The 25,253-nt window shown below is 36.6% G+C and overlaps 1 protein-coding gene across 1 annotated transcript in view; it reads right to left on the bottom strand.

The window, feature by feature from the left end:
• LOC148955843 (uncharacterized) overlaps positions 1 to 23,819 on the bottom strand; it is an 84,274-nt gene extending 60,455 nt beyond the window's left edge. Inside the window, exons 1-3 of the mRNA XM_089104603.1 lie at positions 23,556 to 23,819; positions 10,966 to 11,091; positions 222 to 542 (exon numbers count right to left, since the gene is read on the bottom strand). Coding sequence (XP_088960729.1) covers positions 222 to 542; positions 10,966 to 11,091; positions 23,556 to 23,723 — 615 coding nt within the window. The 5' untranslated portion in view covers positions 23,724 to 23,819. The remainder of the gene's footprint in view (positions 1 to 221; positions 543 to 10,965; positions 11,092 to 23,555) is intronic.
• Between the last annotated feature and the right edge of the window lie 1,434 nt (positions 23,820 to 25,253).

Raw genomic sequence — 25,253 nt, 5'->3', positions numbered from 1 at the left:
GACTTTAAAAAAAACGAGAACACATGATCAGCCATTAGGTAGAATTTGCTAAAACTAACAATACTTCTTCATTTAACAAAAAAAGAAGATAAGAAATGCACCATATTTTCGGTGCATTTTTAATGTTTAGAAACAATAGGAACATGTCAAAATTTTTATTTCTGAGTCCGTTCTAAATACAAATTTGGGAGCAATAACTAATAGTCATAAGCACCACTAACCTTAGCTCTGATAACGTTTGGGTTTATATGAACTGTTCTTCCAGAAGTTGGATGAGCTGCGGATATAGGAGTTGGACTTGGAGTTACAGTTGGAGTAGGCTTCGGAGTCACGGATATGGGTGGCTTAGATATCGGAGGTCTGCCGGCTGGTGGTACTTTTTTTTCAAGTCCTGGAGCTCGTACATTATTTGAGTCCATAACCGGCCAAGCAGGGTCAATTCCATGAACACGCCTATCAATGGTGTGGAGTTTGACACTGGAGAAGATATTCTGCCATGTGACTCGGAGCTTATACATTTGGGCACGAGTTGGCTCATCAACCTGCAATTACATAGGTAGGCACAATTGAAGATTTGGAAAACTGTTTTTAATTGTAGTTATCAGACAATAACTTGCTATATATACACAGTAAACAAAAACGCTAAGAACTTAAATCAATGGAGACATAATAAGTAGTAACTCAAGGCCTTATTCAGAATTTTTTTCGAAGGTGGGGGGGGGGGGTAAATTTTCTTTAACGCATCAGAAATGTGTTAATATACATTTTAGTTAAATTTTTATGAGCCAGACATATATATATATATATATATATATATATATATATATATATATATATATATATATATATATATATATATATATATATATACATATATATATAGTCCCTAAAACGGTATTTTATACCGTACCCCCACGATTTTTTCATCTACAATCCTAAAAAAATTCCACCATATGTGCTTGCTTTCCACAACAAGAGTAACAAAGATTAGGTTTTTAAGCAAAAATTTTCTCGTCAACAAAACATGAGTACCACGGGACCAAGCTTTGCTCGGTGAATCGAATTTTAGACATAAAAAAACGGTGTCTGGTATCCCCTCCCTCCTCCGAGGAAATACGCGACCTCTATACCCTTATTAAAATAAGGAAAAACCCTTCTGTAATTTTTCTAGGTTTAGCTTTTCAAAACAGATACTAAGGGGAAGGTATGTTTCAAACTCTAGGTGTAAATTTTCCTTTTCCAGCTGACATACTTGGAAAGTGCAGAGCCTGGAAGACTTTACTCTAATTCTTAGTTATTAAAATAAATAGCATGGGGTTTTACAAGCGCAAAAAAGAAAAAAGAACCAAACTCAAAATGAAAATTTCCACGTCTGTAGACCTATATAAAAAAAATAACCCTAAGATATATCATGAATAGCTTATCTGGAAAACAAACGGTTATCTTATTACCTTTTACTATTTTTGAGAAATGAATCTAACGAATCTATATTTGCACATTAGAGGGGTGTGTGTGTAAAGCATAGCATATATTAAATACGTAACCTAATATAACCTAACCTAGCTATCTTTTAGTCCCCCTAAACCCCAAAAACTACAGTTTGAACCCCGGAGTGAGCAACACCTCAAAAACCTGTTTATCAATAGCGGGCTTTCAGATTTCGATGCGGTCTTACTTTCGTGTGTACCCAGATTCTAGACAAGTACCAAAAAATGTTACAGTATAATATCATTTGCTATTAAATATAAACATTAAAATGCTTATAAAATACCAATGGTAAAATATATAAATAATAAATAAGATATATAAAAGATATTTTTTTTGTTAAATAGTCCATATCAAAAATAAAAATTACAACAACTTTGTCTCAAATAGTGCCTTTTATGGTGGCCGGCGTTTACCCCCCCCCCCCAAAAAAATACCCCCCCCGTTTGAGAATGTTATTTGAGTTTTATTTTTTTAATTTTCGTAGGGGGATGGAATTTTGGTACTTGTGTATTATGCGCCACTCACTCAAGTTTACGCTGTGTAAAATTCGAGAACACACTGTTTTTTTTGTTAGTTTTGTTTGTTTCCGCGGAGGGCATTTTCCGCGGCGGTATTTTCCGGGGGGGGGGGTATTTTCCGGGGGGTATTCGCCGGGGGGGTATTCGCCTAGAACCGCCTTTTATAAAAGGGACAAAAGAAAACAACCATTTCGTATCATTATTTTGGTGATGAATGAATGAATATTCTTTATTGCCCATCTACAAATAAAAAAAGAAGAAAAGGATGGAGTACAATAAAAGAAAGGAGAACACAACAAAGATGTCATAAAGATATACACAAATTACTATTAATACAAAATCTAAAATAGTGCACCCTTCCACGGATGAGAAGAGGACTGGTTACTCAGTTTCTGAAACTGATCACCCCCGACCTTAAGCGGTTCCACGACACCGAAACGGTTAACGATGAACCTATGCTTGAACCACGGAAGGGCCAACTTAAAATAGCACTTTCGCGACACTCGCCTATCAGATTCAGTAAAAATGTCCCAAAATGAGGTCAAATATAGAATAGGCGGTAGAGCCACACTATTATATATTCGAGAAAGGGCTTTCCGTTCCAGATTAAGTTGCGATGTAACCACACTAGCATAAACAATTCAAGTTTGCGTTCAGCATTCCGAAGAAAATTTTTCGTGTATTTTTAATCGAACACCCAATCGGGAGACCTAAATATACATTGATAGGTGCCACCTCATTATCACCTAGATAAAAAATACACGAAATATTTTAGACACCCATTCTCAGTTAGCCTACCGATACTAAGTAAAATATGGCTGAAATATAAATAAAATTGCCAGTCCTAGTTTACGGGTTGTTTTGTTGGCGGGCCGCGTACCCCCTAAAAAATTTTGCGTACCCCCAAGGGGTACGCGTACCACTGACAGTTTGAGAACTACTGACCTAGATGGACACTATCAGGCACATAGCTACGGTGTAAATTAAAGAAGAGGATTTAGGGACTTCGCAGCTTTAATAATCGCTTACTCTCTTCTTTGCCTGGATTGTCAATAAAAAGATAGACTGATTAATCATTATTTTGACATAGTTTTAAATTTGAATTATTCAATGTAATCTATAAAAATGGATTCATGCCGGAGAAGCATATGTACATTAAAATGATTGACTGATATTCCGTCTAACTTTACTTTGACAGTTTTTAAATTTTTATAGATCTAAAAGTTAGTTTCATAAAATTTAAAACGTAGACAGTTCTAAAATTAAGTATAACTTTTTAGACATATCTAATATTTGAAGTTCTTTATATTTTTCGATTTTAATACTAAAGGTCTTAAAAGTGTCAAAGATAATAAAAATTATATCTAGCTTTTAAATTCGTTAAATAGAAACTTAAACAACCATATAAATCTTAGAAAATTAGGGCAATTGATATCCGTGACGGATATCCCATCAAACTCCATTTTTACAGTTGTTTCCGGTCTCTTAATTTCAAGCATTGGAAGGTTCTGTATTGGACCACTGAGACAGCCAAAGGGTCAGAGTAATTACGGGGCTTCCCGGCTATTGACACTCGGTAGCTCAAACACGAGTCGAATCCTTTCAGTAGACAATATTTTGTACTGACCTTGGGCGGGGCAGTGACAAAATAATGACTTACAGAGGTTGATCACTTACTTGAATATCATTAAGCACACTGAGAGAATGAATCCAAGATATACGAACGTAGACATGCAGTTAAGAAAAGTTAAAAATCTCAAAACTACATAAACAGTGGACCTCTTAATATCAAGCCTAGCATAGGTCTACAATGGTGAAGGGGGGAGGGGATCGCCAGAACAAAAAAAAAGTCGGTATAAACTTAGACTTGGGACTATAGAGAAGGAAACATGTTAAGAAAACAATTCTTACGTCATAATATGCAGAAAAATTGTAGTTAGCACATTTTGGATAGGCCTTCAGGCTGATTTTTTTTTTTTTTGGGGGGGGGAGGGTGACTCAATTTTTAAAGCAAAAGTTATTCGATGCAGATATGCAGTTTTAAAACTTAGGCCCGAGACTCACTTGGCGTTTTTTTCAAGCGTCTCTTAGAGGTGTAGCCTACATGATAGCATTGCGACGTACACATTGGGCGGTGAAAAAAAGGAAAAAAAAAGGATCGGTAAAACAAAGGTGGATGACAGCAATGCATCGCACATTGTCACTACAATAAACGATCGTTTATTAACGCCTATGTCGAGATGGTGGCCAATGTAACTAAATAGAAAGGACATAATGAAAATCACATCATTAGATTGCACATATGAGAGAACCCTAGTAGGCTACCCTATAGAAGTTTCAAGCTCCTTTTTAGAAAAATGTGGAAATTTTGTATTTTTGTCAGACGAAAGATACGAGTTTACTTGTTTTATTTTTCCCGGGGGTGATCGCATCAAAACAATTGGCTAACATTATCGAGAAAGGACTCATTTCAAATTGAAATTAAGAGTTCTAGTCCCCTTATAGGTGATCGAAAAATTAGAGGGCAACTATTTCCCTCCCACACACTGCCCCGCCCCCCCCCCAAAAAGACATTCAATCAAAATTCTGAGATTTCAACATTGCTGAAAGGCCCAATAACTATGCCTCTGGGGATGACATGGCCCCATAGCCCTTGGAGAAATGGCCAAAGGTTATGCAGTATTTCCCTTTGTTTACAGATAGTATTTGTTAATGGGAAATATACTAAAATTTTCGGGGGGGGGGATCTGCATTTTCTGCGGGGATGAAAGGTTATGTGAGGAATGATCTCAAAACTTTGGGGAGAACCCAGGAAGTTGACTCATACGTTGTTTGAATTTATCCCCACTGAACTCTACGAGGGTTGAGTTTGGCGTGAGTCGAAAATAAACTCTTGAAAAATAACTCTTCAGATAAGAACTCCTAAAGCTGAATGTACTATAGTTAAACTCGTTTTTGTCATAACTGTTCAAGACTAATCAAAGCCATACATTTTGGGTCAAGGACCCATAAAGGGTTGCAGCAACTGTGGCCCAAGCATCACAGTCGCAGAGCAACATAAGTGACTGTCTACGGGATTGGACTCGAAAATGCAACACAAATCGCTAATCGCTACTAAGTTTAAATCTTACGGATGTAGCCCATCTCTCACAGAGGTCCAATCAATCACGACCACGCAAGGGCATTAACACTAGCTATTGACCACAGTAGACAAAATATACCCAGTAAGCTTATCGCAGATCATTTCTGGTCTTCGTGAACAAAAAGCTCCTCCCACTTATTTATGCATTAGCGAGATTGCGGGTTAGTCTGTTTCCGATTGTTTCAATGCACTTTGATGGAAACAGACTAACCTGCATTCCCGCTAATCTGACTTCGCCTATGTTTATATCTGCAAAAACGTTCTCCGGAGCACTCGCACCCCGATCCGGGTTTTTATAATGGGTGAGATAGAGAATGATCATACTGCTAATTATATAAACTGTGCTATTGACTAAGTTTTGTTGAATGGATTTCCCCAGCTCGCCTACTTATTACAGAGATGAAAAATAATTAGAACACATATCACCCAATTCTCGCATAGATGTTGGGCCAGAGGCACACTATAAAAAGGAATAATTATGAGCAAAAATTGGCATATTATGGATTTGTATTTTTGTGAAAGAAGCAGTCTTGCCCCATTTGTTTCACTTTCGTACAGTGAACGAAGTTTCTAACGAAATACGAATTTCACATCCAAGCACTAACAATAGTAAGCTCAACAACATATACAAAATCAAGCGTGTATAGCTTTGTTTGTCCACAGTAAACTGCGAAAAAACTAAAATTAGAAACAAGAAGACTTCCGCAGAGCGATTGCAAAACTATAAGATAAAAAACTACATTTAAAAATCCGGAAAATATACACAAGAAAAACTGGAACTGTTACAAGATGATAACAGGTGTGCCATTTCAAGGGCCGTAAGCCCAATCTGCCCCTCCCCCCCCCTTAGTGAGGTGTGCGAGTAAAGAAGGCAACAAATAACCCTCAGAACGGGTTTTCACTATAAAGAGCCTTTAATATAATCAAATATATCTCAAAAGTAAAAAAACATACGGATTAACATACACACAGGACCACATAGGTTCCAAACTTCTAAGAAATTTGTTGCTCGGAACAGAATGAAGCCAAAAACGAATTTTCTCTTTAAAAATTCAAGGATATCTTCAGACCTTTTCAAGGAAGCGGGTATCCTCTCCCCCCCCCGATCCCTTGCATGCAAATATGAACAAACAAATATCACGCAATTTGAGTGAATGCTTTTTTGTTACAATTTATTCTATCCTCTTCCGATTTTTTCTTAATACTTTTGTGTGTTTTTTTTTTATCCTGGAACTCTCCTGGAGCTACCCTGATATAATTCAAAGACAAAAAAGAGAGATGAAGAAAATTAGTTGTCGATTTGATAAGACTAAAAAAAAGGTGGACAAAGCTGGCCAAACAAAACTTTCACTTATGTTTGTTTCCCACACGAAACTGAAATCAAAGCCAAATTGTTACCTTGAAAAGCAATCACTAAGATAGTTATTGGACTTGATAGTTTTTACGCAATCTATATTATCTTTTGTTCAAAATTATATTAAAAAAAACAACAAGTTTTTTCAACTGAAAGTAAGGAGCAACATTAAAACTTAAAACAAACGGAAATTATTACGTACATAAAGGCATAAAGGGGGTTGCCCCCTCCTTAACACCTCGCTCTTTACTCTAAAGTTTTTTAGTACTTTTAAAAAAGCGTCTTATTGTTCTAATTAAACGGCCCTTGTGTTTCAGGAGTCATTATTAAAGAATTGGGACAAAATTCAAACTTTAGCGTAAAGAGCGAGGTGTTGATGAGGGGGCAACCCCCTTTATATGTAATAATTTCTGTTCGTTTTAAGTTTTAATGTTGCTCCTTACTTTCAGTTAATATTCTCTAGCAATTCAATTCCGGTGAAAATTTACCCTAGGCATCACTCCGACATTACTCTTAACCACTCCGCGCGAAAAATTGAGACAGAAAAGAGAAAGCAAGACATATAAAAAGAATTTTGTATAAGAATTCTGGCAAATTCTCCCAGTGTATAATTTCCCCTGACACGTTCAATCCCTTGAAACTTCCCTCCTCAAGGAAAATTTTCGTGTAAAAACCTCTAGCAGAAAAATTGCCCCCCCCCACCCGAAAATGTATGCCTACATCCCAATAACAAATACTATGCGCAAACAATGGGCAAATTTTATAAATTAAAGACTTTTCCCCTGGGACTGTGAGGGGTTTTGTTATACTCAAAGCCATACACGCATCTATGATTTTTCTTCTGGCAAAAAATACAAAATTTCACATTTTTGCAGATAGGAGCTTGAATATATATAGTAGGGTTCTCTGATACGTTGACTCCAACGGTGTGATTTTCATTGAGATCACTTGACTTTTAGGGGCTGTTTCCCCCTTTTTTTGAAAACCAGGAAAATTTTCTCAGGCTCGTAACCTTTGATGGGTAAGACTAAACTTAATGAAATTTATATATTTGGAATCATCATATAAAGCCGATTCTTTTGATATATCTATTGGTATCAAAATTCCGTTTTTTAGAGCTTCGGTTACCATTGAGCCGGGTCGCTCCTTACTTATAGTTTGTTACCACAAACTGTATGATATGCTTAAAAAGAAACAAAATCCAATCGCAAAATTTGTTTTATTTTGTGTTTAGATATTCAGCATTAAAAAAAACTGTTTTCCAGTCAAAATAAATTTTGAGCAACAATGAATTTAAAGAAACAAGATGAACAGGGATGGACAAACAACCAATACCAAACCAAAAGAAAATGCAGAGAAATTGCAGAAGTTTGCTAATTTCAAGTTTTGCCACCGTTGATTGATTTAAGGCATTGAAGATTAAGATCCTTCATCTATGGAAATTTCTAGAAAAACAATTAAAAAACAACAACCCGAATTGTCAATATTTGCTCTAATTATTATGGTAAGAAAATGACAAAAAAAACTTGTTGAGCCACTTCCACATTCCTTTAAGCATAAACATATATAGTTCTTACGTGACCAGCATCCGACATACTTCAGTCATCACTAAAATACTACATCGCACCCAAATCTGTTCAAGGAAACATCAAGGAAAGTTCTTGAAACGAATTGAAGGGATCAGGTGGTATGACTTTATCTTGAACGCCCGACTGCTGGTACTAACAAATCAAGACCCCCAATTTTCGTCAGCCAGCCGCCCAAACCTTGCAGTGGTTCGTTTAGTTAGTCAGCACTTTGTGCGTGGCTGAAGCGTCTCTGCGGAAGGTCCCGATTCATACGGAGGGACAGGCTTACTCAGCACCTCTCCATGATTGGTACTGACATCCAAAAAGCAATTACGTTTGCACAAGACCGTTCGGGCCGGAGACAAAGAGTCAAGAAGCTCATTTCCAATGATCAGGAAGTTCATATGCTCATTTTCCAACTCAACTTATTAGAAATTGAGAGCATATTTACAATGCCTAAGAAGTAGCTCTTTGTGTGTTCCGTGTTTCCTTACAGTTCAACTAACAGATTCTCATGTTCAAAAGCTGGTCTTAAAAATGTTTCTCTTTTTCAATCTAACAACAAAAATTCTTCAGCCTTTGCAGATGATTATGATAAAAGTAAAGCATTTGGCGACTGTGTTTTAAAAATCTCTTTTTGTAAAGCTTAATACAAAGAGAAGAAGACAAAAGAACTGTTTGTGGCTCATAGTAGGTCACTACAGATGAGTGAATCATTATTATCTTTCTTTAGCCTTAAACTTAATTCAGCCAACCACTTCTCTTAAACAACAAGGGAAATCATTTTTTTGGGCATGGGTAGCACTCAAGTATCCTAATTGTTCTTTCTTTTCCTCTGCTGCTAGCAAAGAACTAGAACATCATATAGAGTTGTTTAAGGATACAATTGGAGTAAAGGTGCAATACCCACTGTCTTTTGTAATAAACTAAGGATAATATTGCAATAAAACCCGAAATTTAACAAAAACTCCATCTTTATGAAGATGTATATACTTTTGATAATGTACAAAATGACATAACACACACCTCTTTTGACAAAGGATAATATAATAACCAAAAGTTAAAAAACAGGCTAATGGGGAAAAATCGGCATTTGTAGCTGGTTCAGGAATGGTAAGTATTATCTCAATTACCCTTTAAAGTAAAAATTAACTTGGAAAACCAATATGGGAAAATTCGAAAAATAGCATGAACCGCTCAAAAATGACGTGAGGTCAAATAAAACACAGGAAATAGCCTTTGACTTTTTTTAGATGGATATTTAGTAAACAACATACCCAAGAGAATCAGGTAGCAATTTCAATCAAATTTGACATCATACCCAATCTAAACATTGTGATTGCTGTATGGAGTGTTCCTTTTGGAGAAAGGACGTATTTAAGTGTGAAAAGTTATACCAAACGTAACATAACTTAATCACTTAGCATGTAAAATTACGTACATAGTGTCAAAGCTGCACAACCAGCTGACTTGTATGTATTGGTATGCATATACTGTTGTTTCTTATTTCTAATCCTTCTCTGTATTATAAATGCAAGTTACCATTTATTTATATATTTTTTATTATTCCGCATTATTCCATTGCTTTCTTAATCATTAGGATCCACTTTGGCATTCAATTGTTAGTTTAATTATAATTCAACTAAGTCTTATTTTGTTGACATCTTATACCAGTAAAGTGAGTCAATGGCTTGGTGGCCCTAGTATGTCAAAAGAGTTTGTAAAATTGCTAAATGAATATTTAAAAATGAATAGTGTTTCTACTGTTGTATCAAAATAGAAGATACTGAAATAAATACATATCAAGCTAGCCAAGAGTTATGATTCTGAAAAGTAGACTATTTATAAAACTGCTTTTTCCAAGTGTTTCTATTACAGTTATGAAAAAAATTATTATCATTTTACTATCTGACAGTATTATAAAAAAGAATATTATGGACACTTAAAGAATTAACAAGTAATCATTTCCACGATTGTACTATCTAAGATTTCTAGTAATCCTGTCTTCCAACGTGGAGAGTTTATCTTGAAGATTTTTTTTTAATTCATACCTACAGTATTTCAAAAGCACAGTATAAAGATATAGCAGTAAGTTTACCGCAGATAATTTCTTGCTCTTCATTCTCGGTGCAAACAAACAACTCCTCCCACTTCTTCTTGCATTAGCGCGTACAAACAACTCCTCTCATTTAATCTGCCACCAGCAGTCCAATTACCCTGAAATGCGTATTTCGGCAGAAACTTTCTCAAAATGCCTTTGAAACCAATTTGAGACTTCGAAACCTACTTTTAATTCCTAAAAACATCTAATAATAACACTGGACTATTAATTACTGATTTTCATATATGTATTGGAATAAATTAATTTAAAATTAGTTTCTTCAAAATTTAGTATTCCAACGTTGAAGCTATGTTTCTCGTTCAAGAGAAATCTGACTTGTCTACTCGTGAAAAGATCTAATGTTGCTTATGTGAAAAGATCTAATGTTGCTTATGTTTCTACATTCTCTGGAGCACTCGCACCTCAGCCCGGGTTTTTATAATGGGTGAGATAGAGAAAGATCATACTGCCTATAATTTATATACTGTGTTCAAAAGTCTCTGCTTCTGTTACAAGTCACAATTGCAAGATTACCGCATTTAAATTAAAAAAAAAATATATATGCAATAGTTTCCCATTACAAGATGAAAAATCAAGGGCTGGTAAAAATTAAAAGTGAGAATAACATTGTTGATGCATTAAAGCAGGAATGAGGTCATAGCTAAAAGTGATGCTTTCTTGGAATACAACGCAAGGGCATCACATTGCAACCACATTAACAAGCTATTCTAATATGCTCTTGTGTTCACTAGGTACACAAGTAGCAGAGTAAGAGAGGAAAAACAAACACTAACCTTTTCAAAAACACCACTGAAGAGTGATACAATGTTATTTGAAAATGCTGACACATATATGCCACCAACATTTTTGCAGATAGAGTCAATGAGGTATAAACCAGGTAATTTACACTCGGGTGGAGCCTACAATAAAAAAACAACTTTTAAAAGCAACACCAATACAGATTAATCTTCCTTGAGAATCATATGTAAGCCCATGGACGCTCATAAGGGGGGGGGGCAGGAGGGGCCTCCAGCCCCCCCCTCCCGTGACTGAATGACGCTGACTTATATTCGTATTAATTTTTAAAGAAAAGTAAAGGACTGCATTAAGCCAAAAATGGGCAGAAATAAAGTCAAATAATCTTCAAAGCATAAAACTACCTCAAATCACAAAAGTAAATAAATAAAACTCAAAACGAACATAAATTACAATAAATAGCCAAGTCAAACACAAAACGAGCAGAAATTAACATTAGTGGGGCTTGCAACCCCGTGCCTTCTCAAGACCAGAACATAATTTTGGCTTTACTGACAAAAATGACTGTGGATTGTCAGTTTAATATTCATATACTGAAATGTATTCCTTAAAGTCTTATTTTTTTTTTTTAAGTAAAAAAAAGTTAAAACATTTAAAACGTATTTTGTTTTCAGTAAAGTGCAAATTATGTTTGCGCTTTACATGCCATGCAAAGGCATGGGGGGTTATCAGCCCTACTAATGTTAATTTTATTTCTTTTGATTTTTTCTATAAGAATCCATAGTTTGGCTTGCTACTTGTATTTTAGGAGATACTTTTTCAACAATTTTTATACTGCCTAAGTTGACCTGAAAAATAAAACTTAATAAAATTCCCAAAAGATTCTATCTATGCTCTTTGACAACCTGGATACACTTATACTCTATTTATTTATTTAAATTGTAAGAGGAGAAGTAGTAATAGTAGTAGCCCCGAAAACTGCAACTAAATACCCCCAGTCGTTCTCGCATATTGATGGAGTGTCTTATTGGTAACCGTAACCACAATACTTTTATATTTGGTTTTACAGTAGCACTTAGATTTATAGCATAATGGGTCAATTGCATAATTGGGGGGTAGTGGTTGACATGCCCAATAAGACAGACATAGTTGCTAAAGACTACTGGACTGTTCTAGTATGCTGAACAAAATGGTTGTCTCAAAATTTTGACTGGATGTGTTTGGAAAATAAATCACCCTGAGAGAAGGGCTGATTGTCCTCCAATCTCTTTTTACTTTTAAAAAGGACATAAGAACTTTTAATTTTGTTTTAAATTAGCTCCTTTAAATGTTTCAATGACATTTTTAGCTATTATAGAGTGGTACTTATATGCCCTTTTGAAAATATGCATGCATACAGTTTTTTTGCTTGATTGAAACTCCCCCTAAAAGCTTCCTAAAAGTTTCACCTTAATACTCTTAGCGTCATTAGTTACAGTAACTGTAGCGGTAGTATTAAAAGTATACACATAGTGCCTTCTGCCTAGTTTAAAATCCCTTACAGCTTACTCTTAAGGTCTAACTTAATAAAATATGTTGTTCTTGAGATATAACTTTGTCATCTTTTCGAAAGTCCACATGCTCATAATTTGTTTCGATTTAGTTCAACGTCCGCCTACACATCCCTTATATGTGATTACTGAAGACATTGTTATATACTCTTTGGACTATCACCCCTTCTATAAAAACATTACACACCCCCAGGGCATAGCTCACAACCCTTACTCCCAGACTCTGGGGGGGGGGGGGGTGTGTCAACCCCAAAGGCCTTGTTATGTGATCTTTGGACTATTTTTAAACAAATGCCTATCTCAAAAGTTCTATCTGATACACTCTGATCCTCAAAGACATAATTCCTGGACTTTTAAACTACGTGAAAATAAATAGCTACCTCAAAATTTTGATTGGAAGTGTTTTGGGAAATAATGGTTGGGGGGGGGGGCTGGTTGCCCTCCAGTCACTTTTGACTATTAAAGAGGGGCCTAGCTCTTTCAATTTCCAACCAAATGAGCTCTTTTCGAAGTTTCTGCGACAACAAATGACCATCTTAAAACTTCTATGAGATGCATTTCAGGAAAATACAACACAAGTGTGTGTGTGGGGGGGGGGGATATTTGCACTCTGATCACTTTGACTCTTAAAAAGAGCACTATAACTACTTATTACCAATCCAATGTGCCCTCTCCGAAGTTTATACACCCACCCTTTCTATAAAAGCTTATATGCCCCAGGGCGTAACTTAAAAACCTTGCCCTGAGGGCTATGGGGAGGGGGGATTTCATTCTCAAAGACATAATTTCTGGACCTTTCAGCTACGCTGTACAAAATGTTGATATAAAATTTTTGATTGGATGTGTTTGGATAAATGATTGTAATAGGGGGGGGGGCTGGTTGATTTCCAATTACTTTTGACTGTTAAAAATCCCACTAGAACTTCTGATTACCAATCCAATGAGACCCCTTCGAGATTTATACGACCACCCTTTTTATAAAACCTTATATCCCCCTAGGGTATAGCTTACAACCCTTGCCCTGAGGGTGGGGGAGGGGGGGGGGTCGTCCTCAGTCATAATTTCCGGACCTTTAACCTACACTGAACGGAATGTTTGTCTCAAAATTTTGTTTGGACGTGTTTGGGAAAATGATTGGCGTGGGAGATTTGCGCTGGTTGCCCTCCAATCACTTATGACTATTAAAAAGGACACTAGCCCTTTCAATTTCCAATCTAATGAGCTCTTTTTGAAGTTTCTACATTTCTTTCTATAAGAAGGGCCTTGGTAAAAAAAACCAACAACAAACAAACAAAAAAAATATATAAATAGTACATTGTGCCCACATTGTTCTATACTTAGGCAGCACTGTTGCACTGCCTATGATATTTTTGTTTTGTGATTTCTATTATAGAGCATTGAAACTCAACTGAGGTAAGCCTGTTTTTAAAGGCCTAGTTCCATAGATTATGTTGTTTAAAATAAGTCTGAAGAGAAACTCCTTTATATTAGCGCAAGAAAGATGGTCAGTCTTTTACCTCCTCCCAATGACGGAATATAGCCTATGGCTAGACTGAGGAATTTTTTTGCATAAAGCCTTGAGCTACAGCTTAGCAATAGGAAGAAGATGCAATTATGATTGTTAGTGATTAATTTTAAAACAGTATATTTCTTTGCTATTGATTCCTACTTTATATTTGAAGTTCATCTAATATTCTATTTAAATCATAAGACCTGCGTTTTCAATACCTAGAGTCAAAGAGAAGAACAAATTTAAAATCAAAGTACACAAAAAGACACAAAAATTAAAACAATTTTTATCCCCTACAACCATTTTCCAAACTGAAAACTGACTTTTTTAAGATTTTCCATTTGGTTGCTTCAAAATTATCAAGTTTTTAGGACATTACCAAATGTTAGTTACTATTGCCAATTGAACCATGAAAATGAATAAGTAAAACTAGCTATATAATTTGACAAAGCTTTTCATCCATGAACATTCAAACAATAGCAATCCATTGATTGACAAAAACAATTGGACCTCTATTGAACAGTTTGAGTAAATTTCGAGAACCTGGGCCCCGAGGCCTTCCTCTGCATACATCCCGTAGGCTTTATACAAAAGCTGCATATAACCATTGCAATCAGGAAATATTGGTGCAAGCCTATAGCCAAGTACTGTTCTTGGCATTAAACAGGGGTCTGGAATATAATTAAATTAAGAGACCATTCTGAAAATACAATCCACAGAAACTACTGAAGTTTTATGAAGTGAAAATTATGTCTTCATACTGTTTTGTAATACTACTGCAAGACTATTACTGAACTGCCAATAATCAAATGGTTTGTAGGAACAAACTGTAACTATGGAGCAATGCAGCTCAAAAGTAACCATAGTGTTACTCAGCAAAGGCTAGATGTCTTAGAAACTGCTTAATTTTTGAAAAAAGGGGAGGGGAGACCTTAAAAGTCAAAGAATCTTAATGAAAATTACACCATCAGATTCAGCATATCAGGGAACCATACTGTGGAAGTTTCAAGCTCTTATCTACAAAAATGTGGAATTTTATTGCTGTTGTTTTTTGCCAGAAGAAAGGTCACAGATGAATGTTTATTTGTTGTTGTTTTTTTCCAAAGGTGATTGCATCAACTCAATGGTCCTAGAATATCAAGAGAGGGCTCATTCTAATGAAAATTAAAAGTTCTAGCACCCTTTTTAAATGACCAAAAAGATTGATGGGCAACTAGGCCCCCTCTTCTGCCCTTTTTTCCAAAATTGTCCAATTAAAATTTTGAGATAGCTATTTTGTTCAGCATAATTGAAAAGCCCAATACCTTGGAGATAACATGACACCCCAGCCCCAGGGGAAAGGTCTTTAACTTATAAATTTGTGCATTGCTTAAATATAGTATCTGTTATTGGGAAGTATTCATACATTTTTGGGGTGGGCAGGGGGAGCAAATTTTCTGCCTAGGGAATTTTTCATGGGGGGGGAAGTTTCCAAAGGGTGAACTTTTCAGGAGAAGTTGTAGACTGGGGGATTTGCCAGAATTCCTATACAAAATTATTTTTATACGTATTGCTTTCTCTTTGTCAACTAAATTCTATGCATGGAGATGTTAAGGATATTTGTCCAAGGTTAATTTTCACTGGGATTGAATTGTCTAGGGGATATTTCTATGGGGATAGTGGATTTTTCTGTGGTGATGGAGCCAGATTTTCTGGCAATATTTAATAACACCAATATTATAATAACACCAATCAGAAATTAAATTAAAAATCAAGCTTTTTTCAATTGAAAGTAAGGAGCAACATTAAAACTTAAAACAAATAGAAATTATTACATATATGAGGGGTTGCACCCTCCTCAACACCTTGCTCATTATACTAGAGTTTGAATTTTGTCCCAATCCTGTTTTTTATTGCTAAATAAAAAACTTAAGCGTGAAGAGCAAAATGTTGAGGAGGGGCAACCCCCTCATATATGAAATAATTTCTTATTGTTTTAGTTTTAATGTTGCTCTTTACTTTCATTTGAAAAAAATTGTTTTTTATTTATTGAATAGCAATAGCTACTGTTATTGATGACATAGGCTACCATTCAAGCCTTGATTTGGACCTGATTAAGCTGGTACTGAACATAAACTCAACATCTTCAAGAGTACCATTCCCGAAGGAAAAGCACAAAGAAGTGTTTAAAGGAGTCGGGAAACTCGATGGAGACTGTAACATATACCTAGTAGACAATACCACTCAAACTTTATACCCAGCGAGACAAGTTCCCGCGGACATGCTGAATAAACTCAAGCAAGAACTCAGATGTGTAAAAGATCTAGGGATTATCGAAAATGTCACTACCCCACAGGAGTGTGTCAAATTGATGGTTATGGTTGAGAAGAAGGATAGGACCATAAGATTGTGCATAGAGTCTTTGGACTAAACAAGTCCATCAAACGGCCCCACTATCCCATTCTCATTCTAGACGACGTCACCTCCAAGCTATACGGAGCAAAAATATTCACAAAACTTGATGCCTGTTCCGGTTACTGGTCAATTCCACTCTCTGAAGATTCATCTTACCTCACAACATTCAGCACAATATATACAGAAGATATCGTTTCAAACTCATCTCAGCGCAAGATGAGTTTCAGAGGAGGATGGAAGATGCCTTTGAAGGCCTAGAGGGTTTCTTCATCATCATTGATGACATGATCGTGTATGGTGCCACGCAAGAAGAGCATGATGAACGCCTGGCAACGATAATTGAACATGCCCTAGCTAAGGGTATCCGTTTCAACAAAGATAAGTGCGAGTTTTCGGCCTCCAGTGTCAGCTACTTTGGACACATAATCAGCTCCACGGGGATGCGGCCAGATCCCGAAAAGATTCATGCCATTAACCACATGCCAAACCCATCATGCCGAGAAGAACTGCTAACCCTCCTTGGGATGACCAACTATCTCGCCAAATACATACCAAGCCTATCCACAAAAAACAAACCACTGTGTGACCTGACCAAAGCAAACCCATTCCTCTGGTCAGAGGAACACACCCAAACACTCGAGGACCTGAAATGCTCTATAGTGTCAAACACCCTGTTGTTCAACCATTAGAGCAAGAACGTCAAACTCATTGTTGACGCCTCCAGCCACGGACTTGGCACCCATCTTGTTTTGGAAGGGCAGGTCACAGAGTATGCATCGAGATCGCTCAGCAAGACAGAACAGAAGTATTTGCAACTCGAAAAAGAGTTATACGCCATTGTGTATGGCTGTAAACACTTCCATCATTATCTGTACGGTCACCACGTTGACATCACAACTGAGCACCGCCCCCTCAAAACCGTTTTAGCAAATCCTATTCACAAAGCCCCACCATGAGTGCAACGATTAATGCTTCAGCTCCAGCCTTATGACCTGAGTCTGAGGTTCCAACCAGGATCCGAAATCCCCGTCGCTGACGCTCTGTCACCCCTCCATCTTAGCGATACAGATCCAAAACTGAAGAAGATCTGGATATCTATGTACACCATGTAGTACGGAACCTTCAAGCCAGTGACCAGAAGCTTGAGCAGATACAGCCGGAAACAACGCAGGATGAAACCTTGAGCACCCTAGTTAAAACAATTCAAGAGGGCTGGCCGAGTACTAGAAAAGAGTGCCCAACCAACATCCTAACCTACTGGAACGTCCAACACAAGCTGTCTTTCACAAAAGGCATTCTCCTCAAGAGAGAAGGATTGATCATTCCCAAGAGCCTGCAGTTAGCCACACTCCAGCAGCTACTTGAAACCCACCTTGGAATCGAGAAAACCAAACAGCGGGCAAGGATATTAGTGTACTGGCCAGGCCTCAGCGCAGACGTCGAACAGTACATAGCAAAATTCCAAACATACTCCAAGCACTTGCTGAACAACTCGAAGGAGCCAATGATCAACCACAGTATAGAAATGCTCCCTTGGCAAATGATTGCTACAGACCTGTTCGAATGGAATGGCTCCAGTTTCCTAGCAACTGTCAATTATCACAGCCATTTCTTCAAAGTCAACAGACTTACGGCAACATCGTCCAACATGGTCATAACGTGATTTAAGGCCCACTTTGCCCGGCATGGCATACCATCGCAGCTAATGTCTGACAATGGCCCTCAGTTCACTTCCGGGGATTTCATCAATTTTGCCAAAGCCTGGGGTATTTCACAGAGCACATCTAGCCCCGGGTATCCCTAGTCTGATGGACTTGCCAAGAAAACTGTGCAGATTATAAAAAACATCATGACCAGGGCAATGGAAAACGGAGAAGACCCCTTTCTGGGTCTATTAGAATACCAGAATACACCAGTCGATGGGTTTGCATCTCCTGCTCAACTCCTTATGTCTAGCCAACTAAGATCCATTCTACCATGCACCACACGTCACCTAAAGAAGAAGGTCATCCAGACCAAACAGTTCACTCAGCAAAGAACTAAAATGCAGAAACGCCAAAAATTTTACCATGACAAATCAGCCAAGGCTTTAAATCAGCTCAACCCTGGCGATGCAATCCACATTCAGAAAATGCCCAATGGACCATGGAAACAGGCCATTGTGGTTTCTCATGCAAAACAGCCATGATTGTACTGGGTGCAGACAAACGAAGGTACGATTCTGCAGAGGAACCACAAACACCTATCAGCCCGCCCACATCGGAGTCCGAAAGGAACAAGTTTGGTTTGCAAAAGACTTGACGATGCCATAGTGCCAGACGCGACTGCCAAGTCACCACCCTCGCTGTTACAGGCTGACCAGTTCATGTCCCCATTGCCAATCCAGGATTGGAATCAAATCCTTAGCCCTTGCCAGAGTGCTACTGCAGTGCTGCCCCTAGAATCAAGCGCAACACCAACAACAGCATGCACAAGATCTGGCCAAATTGTAAGAAAAACTCTGAAACTGAACTTGTAAAGAGTGACTTAAAAAGTAGACCAGTAAATAGAGACATTATGAGAGGAAGAAGAAGTAAACTAGTTAGTGAATATGTAGGAAGCGAGCCTAGTGCCTTCTTACACATACCTTTCTGAAGGTACTTATTACAGTGTGCAAGCCTACTCACAGTGGATGAAAGGGATCGAGTGTGGAGTGTTGGTGTAAGAGGAAATGCAGGCAGTTTAAGTGACAAAAGAAGGAAGATGTAGCATTCCGCTTAATGCTTGTGCTTAATTCCCCGTTGTGCCTATCCCATGCTTGTGCTTTTAATGCTTGTGCTGTGCTTAGATGTTGCTTTTTCTTTGTAGGTAGTCTGGGTCAATAAACCTTTATACTAGAAAAGTATTACAAATAGCAGGCCCAACACCATATTATTTTCTGTGCAGCTCTCTGCTAATATAATATTTATAATATATAATATGCCAGGATACAGCTAAAGATTGGTTATAATACCATGACATTGAGTTTATGATAAAGTGAATAAACAAGGGCTTAACTTACAGGTCAATGCATCCCCCTCCCCCCAGATAATTTCAGATGTCCATCAGAAGGGAGATTGACAGTTCTACTTGCCTATTTACATCAGAGGCAATACTATAGCATTGCTTATAGTAAAGAGCCATAAGAGTGCAATGCAGTTTTTTCCCAGGCACTTCATTTGGAGGGGGCAGTTGTCCCCCAATATAGCCCTAAGCTATAAAGAACATGAATTGTAATGTTCTTTCCATTGTAAAACTGGTTACTCTGTGTGGACTTGGAGATATTTAGTTTAGCCTGAGTGAGATTGCTGAATGTTGGATAAAAAATAATAGCCTACATTAAATGAGTTAAAAATGTGAATAGTAATAAAAAGAAACATGATAGTCTGATTAATAGAAATATACTGGGCATTATAAAATAAAAATGTCATTGATTTGTGCTTTTTGTATAACCAAGAGATACATAAGAGCATTAGGGTGCTGGGGATGAATTGTTAAATACATAAACAAAACCATAAAATTAGCAATCTAAAAATACATCTGTTTCTATTCTAGCATCTCTTTCTGGATAGCTCCTAGGCTATTCTTAACCTTTAAAAAATAATTCTCTAAGATAGGGTATCAAATGAAGAGCCACCAGTATAGCAATGTACCTATTAACCCTAGCCTATTAAAATCACTTAAAAAGGCATAGACAGTATTCCTTCCACTATCAGCAGTAAACTAACACTCTATGCTGACAACCTGAATCTCACTGGACCAACCTTGTCTTGTGAAGATCATACCCTTCTACAAAATAATCTTGGATTGTTTGATCAATGGGCTGAGGCTTGCCTTCTTAAATTTAATGTTGTCAAGTGCCATGTCATTCACCTTGGTAAAATGAAGTTGGAATGTCTCTAGCCTCCCCTTTTTAGAAAAGAGATAAAAGTGTTGGAGGATGTGCTGAGACATGCCACCAAAGTGATATCTGGCAGGAAGGAACATTCCTACCCTGCAAGACTAGCAAATCTGAAACTCCTAACTCTTCTACATAGGAGAAATAGCGGTGATACCATGTTAACCTATAAGTTAATGAGGGCTAATAAGCATTATTTCCTACTGTTGGCCCTAACTCAGGGACTGGACAGCCTACCCTAACCAGAGTCTGCAGTCAATTCTTTTCTTCAAGTATCATCAACACTTGGAATAAACTGTTACTGCCAAATCTATGGACATCTTCAAACAAAGACTGGATGATAAGTGGTTCTCCAGAGAGTGTAAACTCAACTGGGGAGCTATGGATCAGCATAGTGCACCTGGTCACAAAAGAATCCTGAATACAACTCAAATTGTCAACTATGGAGCTCTACGAGGAGAAATCCTTAGATTGCTCCAAGAAGGTATTTTGAAGTGCCTACCTCTACTCCTCTCTCTAGAGGGCACTGACCTTTAATCACCTTCACAAATCTTTGTGTTATGAAAGTGAAACCTTGCAAAATAGATCTTTTGCTTAAATGAAGTATAAGAAAAATGCTTTCAGCTTCACAACTTTAATTAATCCTAATTTATGAGTTTTTAAATAACTGCAAATAGGGTAAAAGACCTCTTTTTGGGAAAAACCACTTTTCTTTGGCATTCTGGAAAAATAACAATGGCTTTTTAGACCACCTTTTTTTACTATAGCATGATGTAATGTGAGGGCAGTAATAAGAACTCTGCCTTCTAGGACAAATTTTCATCAATGATTTGACAGCAACAATTAAAAATATGGTCTTTATGTTGACAAGCAGTTTAAAGGAAAAAATAAATTCAAAATTTGTGGTTTAAAGAATAAATATCAAGCAATAAGTTATGTTTTTAGAATCAGAAGAAAGTAAGCTTTCTGTTAATGTGTGAATAAAACTGAATCACTAAAAGGATATATACATCAAAATAGAATAATTGATATTTCAAAAAAGAGGTCCTTGTAGGTAAGTGCTTGATCTTAAACAATTTTGATAATAACCATATTGATGCATAGCTTAGATTTTTAGCTTTTCTCTGATATGTACAATTTTTCCCAATTCATCTTTGGTAACAAGACATAAGGGTTTTAGTTTTGAACAAGATGTAAATCTTTTTTGCCCTAGGGTAAAAAATCAGCATCAAATTGAGCAAAATTATGTAAAACTAAAACCTTTACATCTTGTTACCAAAGAGGAATTGGGAAAACTTTTATATATCTAAGCTATGCATCAACATGTTTATTATCAAAATTGTTTAAGATCAAGAACTTGAAATTATTTGTGACTTGGAATTCTTAAGATTAGAATTATTGACTTACCTACAAGGACCTCTTTTTGGAAATACCTATTATTCTATTTTGATGTATATATCATTTTAGTGATTCAGTTTTTTTGCATATTAACAGAAAGCTGACTTCTAAAAATGTAACTTTTATTGCTTGATTTTTTTTTCTTTAAATCACAAATATTAAATATATCTTTTCTTTTAAATTGCTTGTCACCCTACATTTCCTAAATTTAGAGGAAAAATAACCATTGATATGGCTTAAAAATCTACTCAAATAACAGTATTGGCATTTTCAGAACTAAAACCAGAGAAAAAGAAACTGATAAATGAAAATTAAGGTAAAATTTTGGTACCTTCCCATTAGGGTAAGACACCCAGTGGTTGGACACTTTAATCACTTTGAAAACTTTTTGACATTTAAACTACTCTAATTACTGTATTATACCACCTAGAAACTTAATTTTTGTATCAAAAAATTTCTGAAGAATTTCTGAACAAGTAGGTTACTAATTCAAATAGTTTCACTTGTAGAGTGCCTCCTATTTTTGAATTTACTAACAAGTGACAATTCTGCCTAAACTCGGACATACAAATGACTCATTGTAAATTAGTTATTAAAATAGTATAAAAGATTATGTCCAAGAATAGGCAGGTGGCTGACTACTGGGTGTCTTACCTTATATGGGCACTTTTAAGGAACCAGTCACAAAAACCCAAGGCATCCACTTGACAAAAGCAAAGATTTGATGCTATCTGATATTGTATAAACAAATACTGAGGGGTTTCTCACTCTGGGAACTATATATATGCATTGCTTTACCTCCCACCCCTAATGTGCAAATATATAACCCAAATTTGTTTATAAACTAATATATATATATATATATATATATATATATATATATATATATATATATATATTTCCTATTTTATTTCATTAGCATTAACCAAACTTGACTTTTAAGAAGCACCCATATAAAGGGAAAGTACCAAAATTTTAATAGGTAATAGACCTGTCAAGTAAGGAAATTTCTAGGACCTAGAAATCAGAAAGGGTTAACATGGAAACTTGGCAATACCTTCCCAGAGTACATTTTTGGTCCTGGGTCCATTGTTGGAAGTTTCATTTTCCTAACTTAACCTGTTTCTGAGGCAGCAAAAAGAAGCCAAACTAGAATGTTGGTAAATAGGCCTATTTACCAAATCATAGGCCTATTATTGACTTACAAATAAAGTGAATATACTATTCAATGCCTTTTTTATGCTGATTACAAATAAAATAATCATTTCTATCAGAAATGAATTTTAGCCAATAGAAAAGGAATTGAATTTCCAATAGAAATGAATATTATATTTGTAATCAGCATAAAAAAGGCATTGAGTGGTATATTCACTCTAGTTGTTACTCAATAATATGATTTGGTAAATATTTACCAGAATGTTACCTTTGCCCCTAGGCTAGCCTACCAGGATTTTAACAAAGTTATGCCACAGCTCTTCTACCCTTTTGCCTTAATTGGTCTCTTCTGAAACTAATAGGCTAGGACTATGCAAAAAAGGCTAGTCTAAAATATTAAATGGCAAACTAGTTCTAGCCTATTATAGGCTAGTCTACTGTAAGGTATTTCAAGGCTGTACCCAGAGGGGGGTTTGAACCCCCCCCCACACACACACAATATTTTTAGACTTGTAAAAAAGTAACAAAAATAGATATAAACAAATTTTGTAATTTTTTTTTGTAAAACCTCCCTGAAAAAAATCTGAGTAAAATCCCCTCTGAAGAAATTCCTGGGTACAGCCTGGGGCTAGGCTATTTGATTTGCAGTTTCAGCTGCTTTTAATAAGAAGCTTGAATTAGATATAGAAAAAATATTTTACGTACTTCAATTATGTGCCTTTCAATTACTCCAACAATAGTCCTCGCATGAGCTTGATAATCATCAGCAAGCATTGTTAAAGTAGATATGAGAGGTTTACTATTACACACAAGATCCTTGAGTGTTGATGCATATTCAGCAGCCACTTCATCCAAGCTGAAGTCTTCTTCCATTTCTAGTCAGAAATACAATTGCCTTAATAAATAGACAAACACATTTGAAGAATCGTTTCAAAATAACAATGCACTTTTCCTTGAGAAAATCCTCAACAAAAATGTCTTTCAACGCTGAATGTGATGAAGCAAATAGTATTTGGGGGTTCTTAGGCTCTTAATAACAATGCCATCTAGATTTTGATCACAAAAAGGGCTTAAGAAGAAATTTTCCTATTTACACAAGCGACTTATGAATTCCACACGAAAGTTCTCTACCTGTTTGAGTTTTAGTCAGGGTCACATTTTTCTACCTCTAACCCTCCTCTTTTGCTTTCAAATAATAGGCAGCGCAATAGTGATGCCTAAGTAAATAGCAAAGTGGGAACAATTTTTGTTTTGTTTTCCACTAATACACTTCGTATGGAAGTAGTTGGCATGGAAACTCTGGTAGGGGCTAAATTAATTGAAAATTAAAAGTTATAGTGCCCCTTTTCAGAGTTACCAGTGACTGAAGGGTGATAATCCTCCCCTGCCACATACGTTTTGCCCCGAATTCATCGGATCAAATTTCAAAATATTGATTTTGTTCAGCATAGTTGAAAGTTGTAATAACTTTACCTCGTAAGATGTCACCCCTCTCCCCCCTCAACTTGTTTTGGTGCGGGGGCTGTATAATATGCAATTCACCCATTGTTCACATATAGTATTTCTTATTAGGAAAGGCAAACATGTATGACCTTTGGTGTTTAAAAAGGCCAAGAGTGAACCAAAAGCCAGAATCAGCAATGGTAAGCTGCATGATAAAGAAGTTTAGCAAACTCCAAACATGGAGCTAACGATCCATTTTGAGGTCCTAAACTTAAATGAGGAGGAAAACCGCAACCCCTAGCAAAGATGGGAGACCTTCAAAACAGTTATGAGAGAGACTACTGAAGAGATCCCGGGGCCAAAACGAGAGTGAAACGACACCATTGGATTACCACCAAAACCATGTCAATAATCGAAGAGCAAAGGAAAAAGATGAGTGGCCCTAAAGATGTAACGAAAGAGTTGAGCAGACAGGTCAAGCGCTCTGCTCGTCTAGATCGCCACGAAATTGTGGGAAGAGACGCCTTTGTTATTAGCAAAAGCGGCAAGTGCTTATGACACCCAGAAAATCTAACAGATTTTCAAGGAATCGAATTGTAAGAAAACTGCTGTGTCAGAAGTTGTCATTAGCTGTGAAATGAAGCGTTTGACCAGATAGAAAGATCTCTTCTAAACACTACTTAACCCATCCCCATCATTAACTCCTGGTGGTTACCCCCCTAGTGTTAAAAAAGAACCTTATAATGTCGAGCTAGCCGCCCCAACAAGAACAGAAATACTCAAAGCGATTAAGGCCCTGAAGATCAACAAAACATCAGGGCAAGATGGTCTTCCTCCGGAAATATACAAATAGTGCCCTGAGACTACTGTGGAACAGCTCCATGGTATCCTTGAAGAAATGTGGAGGATCAACACTTTACCAGACAGTTGAAAGACATTAGTAATTCTCCCTTTTTACAA

The sequence above is a fragment of the Artemia sp. Qi Xiang Cuo genome, chromosome 2 (assembly GCF_049724085.1).
Source record: "Artemia sp. Qi Xiang Cuo chromosome 2, ASM4972408v1, whole genome shotgun sequence".
NCBI classification, from domain to species: Eukaryota; Metazoa; Arthropoda; class Branchiopoda; order Anostraca; family Artemiidae; genus Artemia; species Artemia sp. Qi Xiang Cuo.
This window is presented reverse-complemented; position numbering and strand designations above follow the sequence as displayed.